A 12,930-nucleotide genomic window follows, 5' to 3' on the forward strand; every position below is an offset into this window, starting at 1 on the left:
GGATAGAGTACAGAAGTATAGCCTATATTCAACAAACATCCTGACCCTGTCTCTTTCTAAGCATGATGGAGATACTTTAAGCCTTACAGTAACCCTGACAATCAATAGTGTATTAAGAAAACCTACCCCTTATTGGCTTAATATGCTACAAGTACACTTGTAAATGAAGTTTCAATCATTTAGTTCAGACAGAAACTATGAAGCTCTGGAAAACATTAGTGAGCAGCTAAAAAGCATGTGACAGGGAAACACCTTAGGATCAAGACACGAAGGCATGAAGAGCAGGGGTCCTCAAACTACAGCCTGTGGGTCAGATACACCCCCCCCCAGAGTCCTCAATCTGGCCCGCAGTATTTACAGAACCTGCACCACCCCCCCTGCCAGGGGTTGGGGGGGGGTGTGTGTGTGTGTGTGGTGTGTGTGTGCAGAACCAAGCAGCCAGAGATGACTGCCTGCCACTTCATCTGCATGCTGGCCCCCTGTTTAAAAAGTTTGAGGACCACTGATGTAGAGGAACGAAGGTAGTGGGTTGATTATCATTGACAATATGCAGCTGTGGCCTTGCCTCGAAGGAAGTGGGTTGATTGACATGGATGATGTGCAGCTGTAGCTTGTTCCTGCTAAATAGTTAAAGAGCATTGAGGATTGTGGGGTAGGTGGTGGGGTAGTGTGGTCTTTGGAGGAAGAAGAAACAGTATGGACAGTAGAATTTGACTGATGTTAAAAGCCTTGTTGCAGCCTACTAGTTTGTTTGTGCTACAACAGGCAAGTAAGCAAGGCTTGTTTTACTCCCAGTAAAAATCAGATCATTCTATATAGTGCATATGGATTCCATTTTTGTTTTCAGGAGGTAAGGTGCTTCTTGACTGAGTGGACAGGGAAAAATACCAAAATGTTTATCTCTTGTTTTATAACTTGTCCAGTGGTCTGAAATGTGTTAGCTCCACTGTGATCTCTGACTCTCATAGCTCTGTAAGGATCATTTTGTAAAGTTTGCTCAGTAATAGCATAGATATTTGTTACATAGTGCCTCATTCCATGCTTGAGTAGAATACACTGTGTGATATATCTGAGCCATCATCCTTATAAACAGTTCTGTACAACCACTAATCACATATGCATGTTTAATCCTACCTAAATTGCATACAAATGTTCATGTAATCTTATTAACTGCATTAAAGTTAGAACCTGGTGAAGTGTTTTATGTACAAATTTGTCACTTATAGCTGCAATTCACATGTGTATGTGTACCCATAGGCTTTTGAGGTTGGTATGTGTGCAAAGAATAGTTAGTGACCTCTGCTTGTTAGGAGGGTTTCTTCCCTTCCCCTCTAATTCTTGCAGACTGGTCTCACAAAGTCTTGTTAGAAGATCACTTAGGTACTTGAAGATCTGTTTTTTCACTTTTGTCAAATGCTCTAACACCTATACAAGAGGGTCTGTATTTTCTGAACAGGCTGTAAAAGAAAAGGGGGAGATTCCTAGTATCCCTGTTTATGGGGATATTTGAGATGGATCCAAGAAAACAGAGAGGTGCCAAGTCACATGGTTATGTAAATCATGCACTGTGAGAGAACAGGCTAAATGGGATCAAAACATTTACCAGAAGTCACTGATTTGCATACAGAACAATTTCCCGCTTTTATTATTATTATTTCTATTTTATCTTAGCTGGATTTCTATTTTTTCATAACTAGAGTGCATTCTCCTATCTGAGAGTTCTGGTGGCAGAACTGAGGCATGAGATAACTTGTGAGCAGCCAGCTAAAGCTGACAATTTTGCATGAACAAGGTTTCACACAGTTATGAATGAGAAGCTGAATGGAAAAACATTATTGTAAAAAATACTCCTAAAAAAATTCAACATTAGGAGCCTTTCAAATATGAATGAAAGGATAAAAGAGGGCAGGAGAAAAGAAAGTGTCTTGAGAGGCAAGTGCAATGGAAATCTCCTTTTCTCTACTGCATAGTTCTAGCACAGTTCATGTTGTATAAAAAAACAATAGAAACCATTGCAAAGAAGAAAAATGGATGCTTTTCCCACCCAGGTGAAGTAATTAGGGAAGACTGATTTTACTAGACAGTCAGGATTAGTTACATCTAGAGAGATTATAAAGCCTAATAAGAACATGTAGCTCTCCAGAAAATTTAGGATATGGAAGAAGCCAGCTGCTGGAGAGTCTACCTATATCCACTTAAACTCCATCCTAAAATACTCCCAGTTATACTGTTATGAACAGGGCTGAGAAAATTCTGCTGTTGGTAAGAATAAATAATTTAAGAGAACTTGAAAGGTTATTTTAAAAAATAATTTCTTACATGTTTTCTCTGGCACAAAACCCTATAGGAGCAACATAATTTCTGTGCTAGGTTATTTCTCCTAGTGAACAAATATAAAGTTGGATAACCCTTTATCTTTTATCCACTGAAGTCTCTGTATTCTTAGCTCTTCATAGGTTACAATATAATGCATCTCTATAGAGAAAAGTTACACAACCAAAATTAAGTCAGTTTATAAAGATTATGGTTGCTAAACAACTAGGTATAGGGATATAGTTTCTCTTTCAGTTATAATATGTATTGCAGGTTTCCCATCCGGTATCAACAGAAGGACAAACTGAAGCTCCAGTCTGTAATATCTCCCTTTATGATGTTTTGAAGCAATTCCCATGTGGCACTACAGACACACTCATCACAAAAACTCTCAAGAGAACTTGAGGTAATAAAAGTCTTTTATTAATAACTCTATGCTTCACTTTACCCTAATATTGCCTAAACTGTGGCACCTTTAGCACTGAAATGTATACTGTCATTTGCTATTACTCTGTGTACTCTTGGATGTAAGCAAAGTTAAAAAGTTTTAAGTTTAGAACGACAATAAATAACAATTAATTTATTGGAGTAATGCTTCAGTGATAGGAAGGCCAAGATATATATGAAAATGTCAGCTCTCTGTCCATCCATTCCTAACTAAAAATGTGTTTTATGTGCATGTGTACATATACTTATACACGTGTATGCTCACATACAGAGAAATAAAAGCATTTCAAAGAAGTAATTTCAATTAATTGAAATATATCAGATATGTGAATGTTACATAATAACTACTAATTTATGAATTTATGTTTCTGTTGAGACATTATATCAATACGTCAAGCAGTCTTAATACAGCTGATCTCACAAAATAATTTGAAATTTTATTTTAGATTCTTATAGTAAAAGTAACTTTTCATTATTATAATGGTATTAGTATCAATCAGTAGCATTAGTATTAGTTAACTGTAATAATTTGCTGAGTTCTGGAACATTTATCAATATGACCTGAATTTTTCTTGATGCCAATTATTTCCTTTTTTTTATGCAGAATTCATAATAATAGTAATCATTTACTTCTCCATGTCTTGCCAGGCAATTATTTTTATATTATCTGTCGTATGTGATCTGCAGAGACAGAGACAGTGTTAGGCACCTTTATTTTGATGATGAATAACAGAGGGGATTCATAAAATACTTCAATGTGTATTACCTACGAAGAAATGGGGTATGTTAAATACACTTGGCATGTGAAGTGTATTTTCATTATTACACTCAAATAGTATAAAATACAGTTAGTGGTCTTTGGATTTTACTGATAATGGCTAATAAGAAAAAAGATCATGATTTTGTTGGATGACTGTAAAAATTACTGTTTTGAGAACAGAATTTAAATGTGTTCTAATTACATTTGTAGGATTTTGATTACATTATCAGAATTATTATTACTGTTGAAATACATTCAAACTGAAGAACGATTATTGTGTTAACTAAGGGTTTGCACTGATGATCGTCACTGTTTATTATTTAAAGTAAACATTATACTAGAACATAACCAAAATCCAAATCCTAGAATTCAGGCCAAATACTAATGATGTTTTTCATGAGCTCCTCTATAGAGGAATGGACTGTACTGAAGGAGAACAAGCAGGATTTTCCTTTTTGTTGAAATGGCAATATGTTTGTTTGGCTATGGAGCACTTGAATTTTGCTGATAGTTATTATGTAAGCAGCTGATCAAAAGTTTTGCTGATCATCTGCCCAGCCACCTAGTCTGTGTCTTAAATACAGCCACGATGGGTATCAGTAAAATAACCTGTTAATGTGATCTAGTTAACAAGTGGCCAGGAATCATAAAGTTCTGTTTTGAGCATTCTGAAAGATTAAGACAAGTCAAATAAAAAAATATGCTCCATTAAGAAAATGGGAAATGTACAATTAATCATTATTATTTACCAACATGATTAGAAACAGGCATGACTCATCTCATCAAACATGATCCTGGAACAATTGTTCAAGACAGTGTGTGGTTCCAAATCAAGAAATGATGCATTGCCTCAAAGACATTCCTTGGCCTTTCAACAATAAATAAAACCAAAAAGAGATGAGTCAATTGGGTTTTTTAGTTATATATAGCTGTTTCACTGACTTTAACTGACAAGTCATTACCCATGGAAATTATGAAGTATATTAACGACACTGATTTCTGAGTGCTTGTTAACACTAGAAAGTTATCTTGGACTGAAGCAGACTATTAATTCTAACAGCTATTTTTAAACAACGTTACCTGTGACCCTGCCTATTCCAGAAATGAATGTCACATTACAAGGACATGAAACCACTTAAGCTATTTCTGAGTAACTCCCTCAGTAAACAAGCCCTTTTAGCCTACCTTCTACTCTCTCAGAGTGTCCAATAGAGAAATTTTGTCAATAAAAACCAAATGTTCTTTTTAAAAGTTAGAAAAGTCACAGCCAACAAACACAATTTAACTTCTAAACAACTCCCTAGTTTCACGTCTCTGTCTCTTTCCTTCTCCCACCTAAAATAAACAGATCCAGATTGCAAGATGCTGACCAGTAATGAGAGACACTGCACATCCATCACACCCATGGCCTCAGGAGGAGGTGAGAGCACACAGGTTTTTGCAAGACCATGTTCAAGCTATGGATATAAAACTTAAAAAACCTAGAGGAAAGCAACGAAGTATATGATGAGTATTTATCATTCCTAATACAGGTTTCTGGTTTCTACCCTGCCAAAAGTACAGTGAAGAAACACTAAAACAGTGGTTCCCAAAAACACCCAGGTGAAGATTGTTCCCCAGAAGGGAAATGGTGAAACTGACAGTGTTTTCATAGGAATATCTTATGATCCTGTTACACAGCAGCTTATGAGAAAGTTTGAAAATTGTTAGAAGGAATATTGTGTTATTACCCCCACAGGAAACAGAGCCATTATTGTGCCATCGGACTGCTTCACTGCCTTATGTGTTTTATACTTGTGGACTCTCATAGTGCCCCTCAACATTAAATTTACAACAACTCTGAATGTTACCCAATCAATTTATTTATATAAATTACTTTAGAGAAGTCTAGTCCTACTGTGACGGGAGACTGCTTTAAGTGGTCTCACATAATATTTCTTCTTGTATTTACAGTGCAGCTGTTGTATGTTTTCCCCCTCTAACACAAAATATATCATGATATCCACACCTTAGTATATCAAAATGTCTACTGTTTACAATGACAAGTAGATTGCACCTTCTCAAACTCAGACAGAAAATTAAGTAAAAGGGGAAAGGGAATAAATATTGCAAAGAATATTAAAAAAAAAGTGCACCATGATTGTAATTAGTGTACAATAAGAATTTACTGTCCATTTTCAATTTAATTTAACTGTTTATGTAACAGTCTTATCTCTATAGCTTAGCATAAAGGACACATGAGTAGAAGAGAGAGAAAGGCAGTATATTAGAGACCTTTTCTAAATTCAAAAGAAAATTGCTTATCATATAAACATATATAACTTTACAAAATAAGCATGGTCAAAATTACTGAACTTGAATACATGAAGTGGGATATTCAGATTCTGCAGCTTCAGCAGCTTAAGCAACTTCCAAGAATACGTGTAAGGAAAACCTAAACATTGGCCTTATGTGGCCTAGGAGAGAGCCAGGACTAAGATGTCATTGCCTTATTCAAACCAGATGAACTGAGATAAACGGGCAGAATTTCAAAGTAAGACTGAGGAAATGTAATAGAAACTGAAAACTTGGGACTTTAAACCCACCTCTGTATCTATTTTTTTGAGAGACGTGATCAAATTTTAAACACAAAAGCTTAGACTGATAGGTACTTTCACAATATCTACCATTAATACAACTATTTTTATAACCATTTTTGTATTTTAATAGAAAAAGGTTGCTGCTGATTCAGGGTTTATTTTGTGTATTTAAACATAGCCTGATGATAATTTGCAGCTAGAAATATTGCAGTCATGCCAATGCACAAGGGGGAACAAAAACTTAACCCATTAAAAAGCAAACCGGAAACCTAGTCATTCAGTAACCAGCAAAGTGAAACATCAAAGCAAACAATCGTCATCAATGGTGAAAATATGTGAAAATATTAAATTGGCTTATGTTTTAGTCATCTGACATATCATAAGCAACACAGGTAAGGGTTTTTTTAAGAATATATCACTTTAATTGACTTTGTCCCTTTAATGATAAATTTACAATGAAAATGACATGTCCACCATAATTTTGAAATACAACATAGCTACCACCAATTTGCTGCAAATACCTTGCACTATATGTGTTTGTGGAAGAGGAGTAAATCTGACAAAAATAAATTCTTATACACATCCACCCTTGTGGGATTAATAGCAAGATGAAATACTTAAAATTAAAAAAGTGAAGATTAAAAATATGTAAAATAATATAAAAATTCCTCCTGGATCTCCTCAAGCAAGGTTTTCCTCAGCACACTAATACAGCAATCTTCATAAAAAAAAGCAAAGAAAGATCTGTGTATTGGGAATGAGGCACAAGGATGCTATTGACATTGGCCTGATATTTTACCTCTTGTTGATTGGGGTAATAACATTTCCTAACCTCCAATATCCATATACGTCCACCCCTAGAACTCCGAGGTTGTTTGTATTGGGAAGAGCACACACGGCTAATAAATGCATGGCACCTATGCAACATGGTGCTTTTGCTGATCCTCTGAGGCCCCTCCCTCAAAGGCTGTCAAAGATGCTAGTGTCAACTCCTCCTATACTTGCTATGGACAGGTCAAGTGGAGATGGTTTTATTTAATTTGGAAGAGGAAGAGTTTGCTCTGCCATCTCTCCATGCTTCCAGAATGTGTACTCAAGCATTAGTGGACAAATACATCAAATAAATATCAGATAAAAGCACCCAAAATACACTCAGCAACGCAAAGAAAGGATATATTTTAGGGTATGGTCAGAGAAGATATTCAAAGCCTCCATTGTTGCTTCTAGAAATGTCAGGACAATTCAGAAATGTCAGTTCCTTTACCGGTTTCCGGATTGTAACTGAAGGATCACATAGCTCTCTCGTTCTTTCTCTCTCTTTCTCTCTCGCTAAATAGGTCTATAAAGATCAGCTGGAAAGTGCAGACAGAATTGTTCACTGGTTAGCTTTACTTAGAGCTACAGGGTATATATGTGCTTTGTTTTGTCTTATTGATCGATCTAGCTTACATTTTTAGCACACACAAACAAAAATCAGGGAAAAAAAAGTCGATGAAAAACACGAACAACACAAAACAAATAAGGTTCCAATCGTGCAAATTTTGCTTCACTGGATAAAGCACTTCTTGACACAGTAATGTCCAGAATCCCCCTCCCCCAGAAAAATACAGGACTGAGACTGAAGCCACTCTTTTTTTTTCTTTTTTTTTTTTTTTCCTTTTTTTTTTTCTTTTTTCCTTAAGGCTATACAACACAAAGAAATAAAGCATGGAAAGAACACCTCTTTGGGCTGAACACTTCGTTCTTCTGGCTCTGGAGCGAGCCTTTGACAAAGCGATTGTGTGGTCCAAGTTATTTGTCTCACTGGGGCAACAACAAGAGAAAGAAAAAGAGGAAAAAATGAAAGAGAGGAAAAAAATAAATAAGAAAGTCAATGATCCCAACAATAAAATCCGAAATTGACTTTACAATCACAGGTACAAATTGCTCAGGTCGATAATTTCATTTCTCCTAAAGATCACTGTCGTCTAAAACTAATTAGAGGCGCAGGTTCCCGAGGAATTGTCAATATTCAAAGCAAATGTTGGAGTTTAGAAGGTTATCATTCTTCTACCGTGACAGTCTGACGGGGTGACTGGAAATATTGTCATGTGCTGCCAAGTTCAGGGTGTCGTTAATGATTGAATCCTTGCTCCAGCTCATGGATCTGTCTCCTGTTCAGCCTTCTTTTATAGTGGAAAGACTAAGAAGCCAGAAAAGGTTGAGTATTTCCACCCTCCCATGAGGTTACCCCTTTCCAGTTTGAGATGCACTTTGTCTTCTCTTTCCATGTGCAGCAAGACCCCATTGCTGGCTGCTTCTCTGGTGACGTCCTGATCCCCTGCAAAAGCTGAAATCACTGGGTAGCCGTTTTGCATTAAACTTACCTAAAAAGTGCAAAGAGAGAGAATCTGAGTTTTCTCAATACTCTCAATGACTTTTTTGCCCTGTGCACACCATTAAACTTTAGTTAGTGCAGGTTAGAAACAGGTCTGAATTAAGCTAACACAATGCATGACTTCTGTCATGCATACAGACCCCTTTAACTAAAATCACCCCTTTAACTAAGTCTCGTTCTTCACCTGCTGGTTTTCTAAATGCACTTAAGTGTCTAGAAATGAGCATGTAAAAAAAAAAAAAAAGGTAAGACAGCATCTTTAGATCTCAACCCACCTGGATGGTTTGTCTGTTATAGACCTTGACCACGTGGAAACTGAAACTATATATCCCTTTTCTTGGTGCTACAAATATACTGGAAGCAAGATCAAAATGGTTGCCAATATTAACTAATACCTGTAAAGCAAAGAAATAAACCAAAACAAACCAAAACAACAAAAAAGGGAGAGAGAAAGAGAAGTCAGACCCCACCTTAGAAAAGCCCCAGTGAAAATCTCACATGAGCTCCACAAGCAATATAAAGCCTTGTCGAAATGCCATTTGCAGAACAATCAAAAGTGCACTGCAGGGGAAAGGTGCTGAGTTACTAAGGCAGTTAGAAAGCATCACAGATCATAAAACGATTTAGTTATGCAAAAATGATCTCCAAAGTTTGTCAGATGAAATGCAGACGTCCACGCTGTACTGTTCATAAAGCAAAGGTGGCAGAAGCAGTGGGGAGGTGGAGGGAAGGAAAGGAGGAAGGGGAAAGAAGGAAAAAAACCACCACCCCATAACTCATCAACTCATAATGCAAATGTATATGTTTTCCGCTAACACTACTGAAATCAGACCTGACCTCGAGTTTAATAGGATATAAAACTATAGTACTGCAGAGACGGGCAAAGGAGAACAGAGGATGCTCAGCAACAGTAACGTGCCAGTTCATGTCCCTCTGTCCCTCTGGAGGGCTGTGCCGCCTGGCCCGCACCCTCCTCGGCCGCCTGGCGTGGGCCTCGTCCTCTTCCCCGACATCACTCTTAGTTGGTCATATATTTCAATGTCTTTCGAAACAACGAAAAAAGAGAAAGAGTTGGCCCCTCCGGCAGATGTGCAAAGCCTCGCTCGGAAGCGGCGGCCGCAGCCTGGCCCCGCACAGGCTGGCGGAGCGGAGCCCGCCGATCTCACCGGGATCCGGCCGCGGCTTATCCGCTTGCTCCCCCTCCAGGCTCCAGCGGCGGGCAGCCTGGCGTGGCTCAGAAGTCACGGGCAGCCTGGCGTGGCTCAGAAGTCACGGGCAGCGAGTGGCGACGACCGCGCGGGCCCGCGGCCGCTCCGTGCCCCAAGCGGGTGAGCCCGAGCCGGCCGCCCCGCCGTGCCCGCCCCCGCGGCGCCCCGGCCGCGCTCAGCTTTGTGGGCCACAAACTCTCTTTTAATGAAGAAAAATACAAATCAGGAGGAAACAAAAACAAAATACCCAAATCTTGAGATTTTCCTCCCAAACGCTATTGTTTCAAAGAAAGCACACAGACCCACCCCACAAAAAAAAAAAAGTAATCCGTTATTGTGGAGCAACAAGGGGAAACGCCATCAAACTCCTGAGAACTGAGCACTGCGGGCTAAAGAGTCTAAAATACGCTACATATGAAACAAGCTCCCTTTTTTTTCCTTTTTTTTCTTTTTTTCCTTTACTGAGCAGACTTTATGAGATCTTGTACACGAGGATAATAACTGCAAACTCATTAGGAGGGACAGTAGACAGATGAATGACCGGCGGACAGACAAATGAAAAATAAAAACCACAGAGAAAACAGTTTGTGTGTGCTAAGGTTGGCTGACTCTGCAATACTACTTCAGGAGCCGGAGCGGTAAAGAAAAAGTAAATTTCATCTCAAAAATCAAGCGGAAGGCCGGGGCATGGGCTCTGGGAGGCAAGCAGTGCTGCGGAGAAGGGACGTGAGGACGAGGCCGGGCTACCCGCTGCTCCGCCCGGGGTATGCGGTGCAGGATAACACCCCTCTGTTATAGCCCACCGGGGACATCGTTCACCTCGTTTGGCAACGCGGGAAACACCCTCTTCTTCCTCAGCCCTCCCTCCTCCTGAGAGCTGCTGTAACACTGCCAAATGCGCTCGGAACAGGCAGAACCGGCGACTCCCCACGGGTAAATCTCCGTCCTCCCCTTGCTCTGAAAACGAGCATTTCCGACGGAGCGCCGACGGGCGTGTGCGCATCTTCCCCCCGGCTCCTCCCTGACTGCTCGGGGAAATCCTGGGCTGCAAGGCGTCCCCGCAAGCGTCCGAGGCGCCAGCCCCCACGTTCAACCCCCCCCCGTACTGGCGGTGGGACCGGACACGAAGTCGGCATCCCCCTTCAGCACCCCTGGAAAGCCCCGCAGCCGCCTAAAAAAACTTCCCAAACTGTTTCCGGGGAGATGAGCTGTACAACTTCTATTAAGCGGGTGGGTCAGGATTACAAGGTGGAAGGGGAGCGAGAACGAAAGCAAGCGTGCGGTGGCGGGGGGCTCGGGGCGGGGATGCCGGCGCAGGGGGCTCGGGGCCGGCCGGCGCGGCGGTGGGGGCAGCGAAGGCAAAGCAGGCGGCGGCTGACCTGGTCGAAGTAGATGGTCATGGTGCGGTTGCTCATCTCGGAGGGCTCGTGGTTGGTGCTGCGGGTGGCCGAGAAGGCCACCTTGGCGCTGCCCGAGCGCACCGAGATCCCCAGGGAGGAGGTGATGGCGCCGTCGGCCGAGGGGCTGGAGTCGCACACCACCAGGCACTTCCCCTCCAGGACGATGGGCTCCGTGTCGTTCTGCGCCCGCACCGGGCACCCGGCGGGCAGCAGCAGCAGCAGCAGCGGCAGCGCCGCCGCCAGGCAGCAGCAGCAGCCGCCCGCCGGCTCCGGCAGCGCCCCCCGCCGCCGCCGCCCCATGCCCAGCGCCAGACCGCCGCCGCTCCGGCTCGCCGCCGCCATGCGGGCGCCCCGCGCCGCCGCCGCCGCGGGCGGGCGGCCGCGGGGAGGCGGAGGGGGCTGCGCGCCTGCTGCCGCCGCGGCGCCCTGCGGCCAGTGCTCTGCGGGACGGCGGCTGGGCAGCGGCGGCTGCGGCCGCGCCTTCCTCCGCTTCTCCTCCTCCTCCGCCTCAGCCTCCTCCTCCTCCTCCTCCTCCTCCTCCTCCGCGCGGGTCGAAGGAGCCTCCTCAGAGGGCGATCGGCGCGCAGCAGCCTGGCAAGGGCAAAGGCGGCGGTGAGGCGGCGGAGCGGGCGGCCGGGAGCCGGGCACCGCGCTACCCAGCAGAGCGCCGCCGCCGCGGGCTCCCGCCGCCCCGCCCCGGCCGCCCAGCCGGCACAACAGGTCCGGGAGGGACCTCGCCGCCCGGCGTCTGCTCGCATCGTCTTTCTCCCGTTCCCCAGCAGCCGGGGGTCCCACAGCCCCAAGCCGTACCCCGAGGCGGGAGGACGGGGCAGCGCGGCAGATTTCGTCCCCGAACGCCCTGTGGAGCACCCTGCGGGCGCCTCGGACACTCCCTTTCGCGCCCCACAGCCGACGGGGGCTCCCAAACTCGGCTAGTTGCACGGCCCCACTTTTTACTGCATCTGAGAGCCGGGTTTATGTCGGTCTCTATCGCCCCAGCCACTACGAAAGGAGATGTCAGCGCTGGTAGCGCTCCCTGTGCCCCGCGCTGGAGCTGCCGCGCTGTCCCTGGGGTTCGCGGCGTCCGGGGCGCCCCGGGCTGCCCCCGCCGGGCCCTGAGAGCCGCCGCCGCCCTCCGCGCCGCCCGGGGGCTTGTACTTCCCAACCCTCCGTTCCCCAGGCCAGGCTACCCCAGCTGCCGCCGATCCCGGCGGCTTCCTAAACTGTCGGGAAGGAAGCGGCCGGCTCCGGAATCGCCCGGTTCCCACCCCGGCATGCACACACATGGCAGGAGGCAAACCTCACCCGGCGTCTCCCTGGGAAGTTGCATCTCAGTTTTCCCTGCTCACCAGAACGCCCTGGGATCTCGCTCCTGGGAGATCCCCCCTGCGCTTCCCCCGAGGCATCTCTACCGCTGCCCTTACCCCGCATCTTATTGTCGCTGTCATTTAAAATGGTATTTTGCAAAAGGAACAGCCGGAAGGGAGGAGAACGGCCTTTTTACCTGGGAGGTCCATGACGGGAGAGGAGGGCTGGCTAGGTAGCTCGTCCGTGAACTTGTATTGCTTAGAGAAAATGAGCCGAGATTGCGCTGGCAGAAAGAAAAGGAAACAGGAGTCGCCTCTTTCCCTCCCGCCCATTGCCAATAATCCCCCCCTCCCCCCCCCAGCCGCTACCACTACCGCTCCACTCCTTCCCTCCTCCCCTCTCCACGCACACACACCCGCTCGAACCTGGCAGGGATTCAGGCGCCGGGAGCGGAGCGTGACGCCGACACCCCCGGCGCCCCCGCACCCCAGCCCCTGCCCCGGGCAGGCATCCGCGCGCTGGCCCCGCATCCCGGCGC

At 44.5% G+C, this 12,930-nt stretch overlaps 1 protein-coding gene across 1 annotated transcript; it reads right to left on the reverse strand.

Annotated features, from left to right (window-relative positions):
- Positions 1–5,360: 5,360 nt before the first annotated feature.
- On the reverse strand, positions 5,361–11,386 carry CBLN2 (cerebellin 2 precursor). Its single transcript, XM_037381928.1, has 3 exons — positions 11,064–11,386; positions 8,752–8,871; positions 5,361–8,465 (listed from the first exon to the last, which is right to left on the reverse strand). Exons 1-3 carry the CDS (start codon positions 11,382–11,384, stop codon positions 8,268–8,270), a joined length of 639 nt encoding a protein of 212 aa, XP_037237825.1. The 5' UTR covers positions 11,385–11,386; the 3' UTR covers positions 5,361–8,267.
- Between the last annotated feature and the right edge of the window lie 1,544 nt (positions 11,387–12,930).

The sequence above is a fragment of the Falco rusticolus genome, chromosome 3 (assembly GCF_015220075.1).
Source record: "Falco rusticolus isolate bFalRus1 chromosome 3, bFalRus1.pri, whole genome shotgun sequence".
NCBI classification, from domain to species: domain Eukaryota; kingdom Metazoa; phylum Chordata; class Aves; order Falconiformes; family Falconidae; genus Falco; species Falco rusticolus.

What these genes read in the sequence shown, in the direction of transcription:
- CBLN2 (XM_037381928.1), bottom strand. Translation starts at nt 11,384, where the DNA reads ATGGGGCGGCGGCGGCGGGGGGCGCTGCCGGAGCCGGCGGGCGGCTGC. An exon ending in TGACCATCTACTTCGACCAG is followed by an intron (nt 8,872 to 11,063) that starts GTCAGCCGCCGC and finishes TTTGCTTTACAG; the next exon opens with GTATTAGTTAATATTGGCAA. An exon ending in ATAACAGACAAACCATCCAG is followed by an intron (nt 8,466 to 8,751) that starts GTGGGTTGAGAT and finishes TGCACTTTTTAG; the next exon opens with GTAAGTTTAATGCAAAACGG.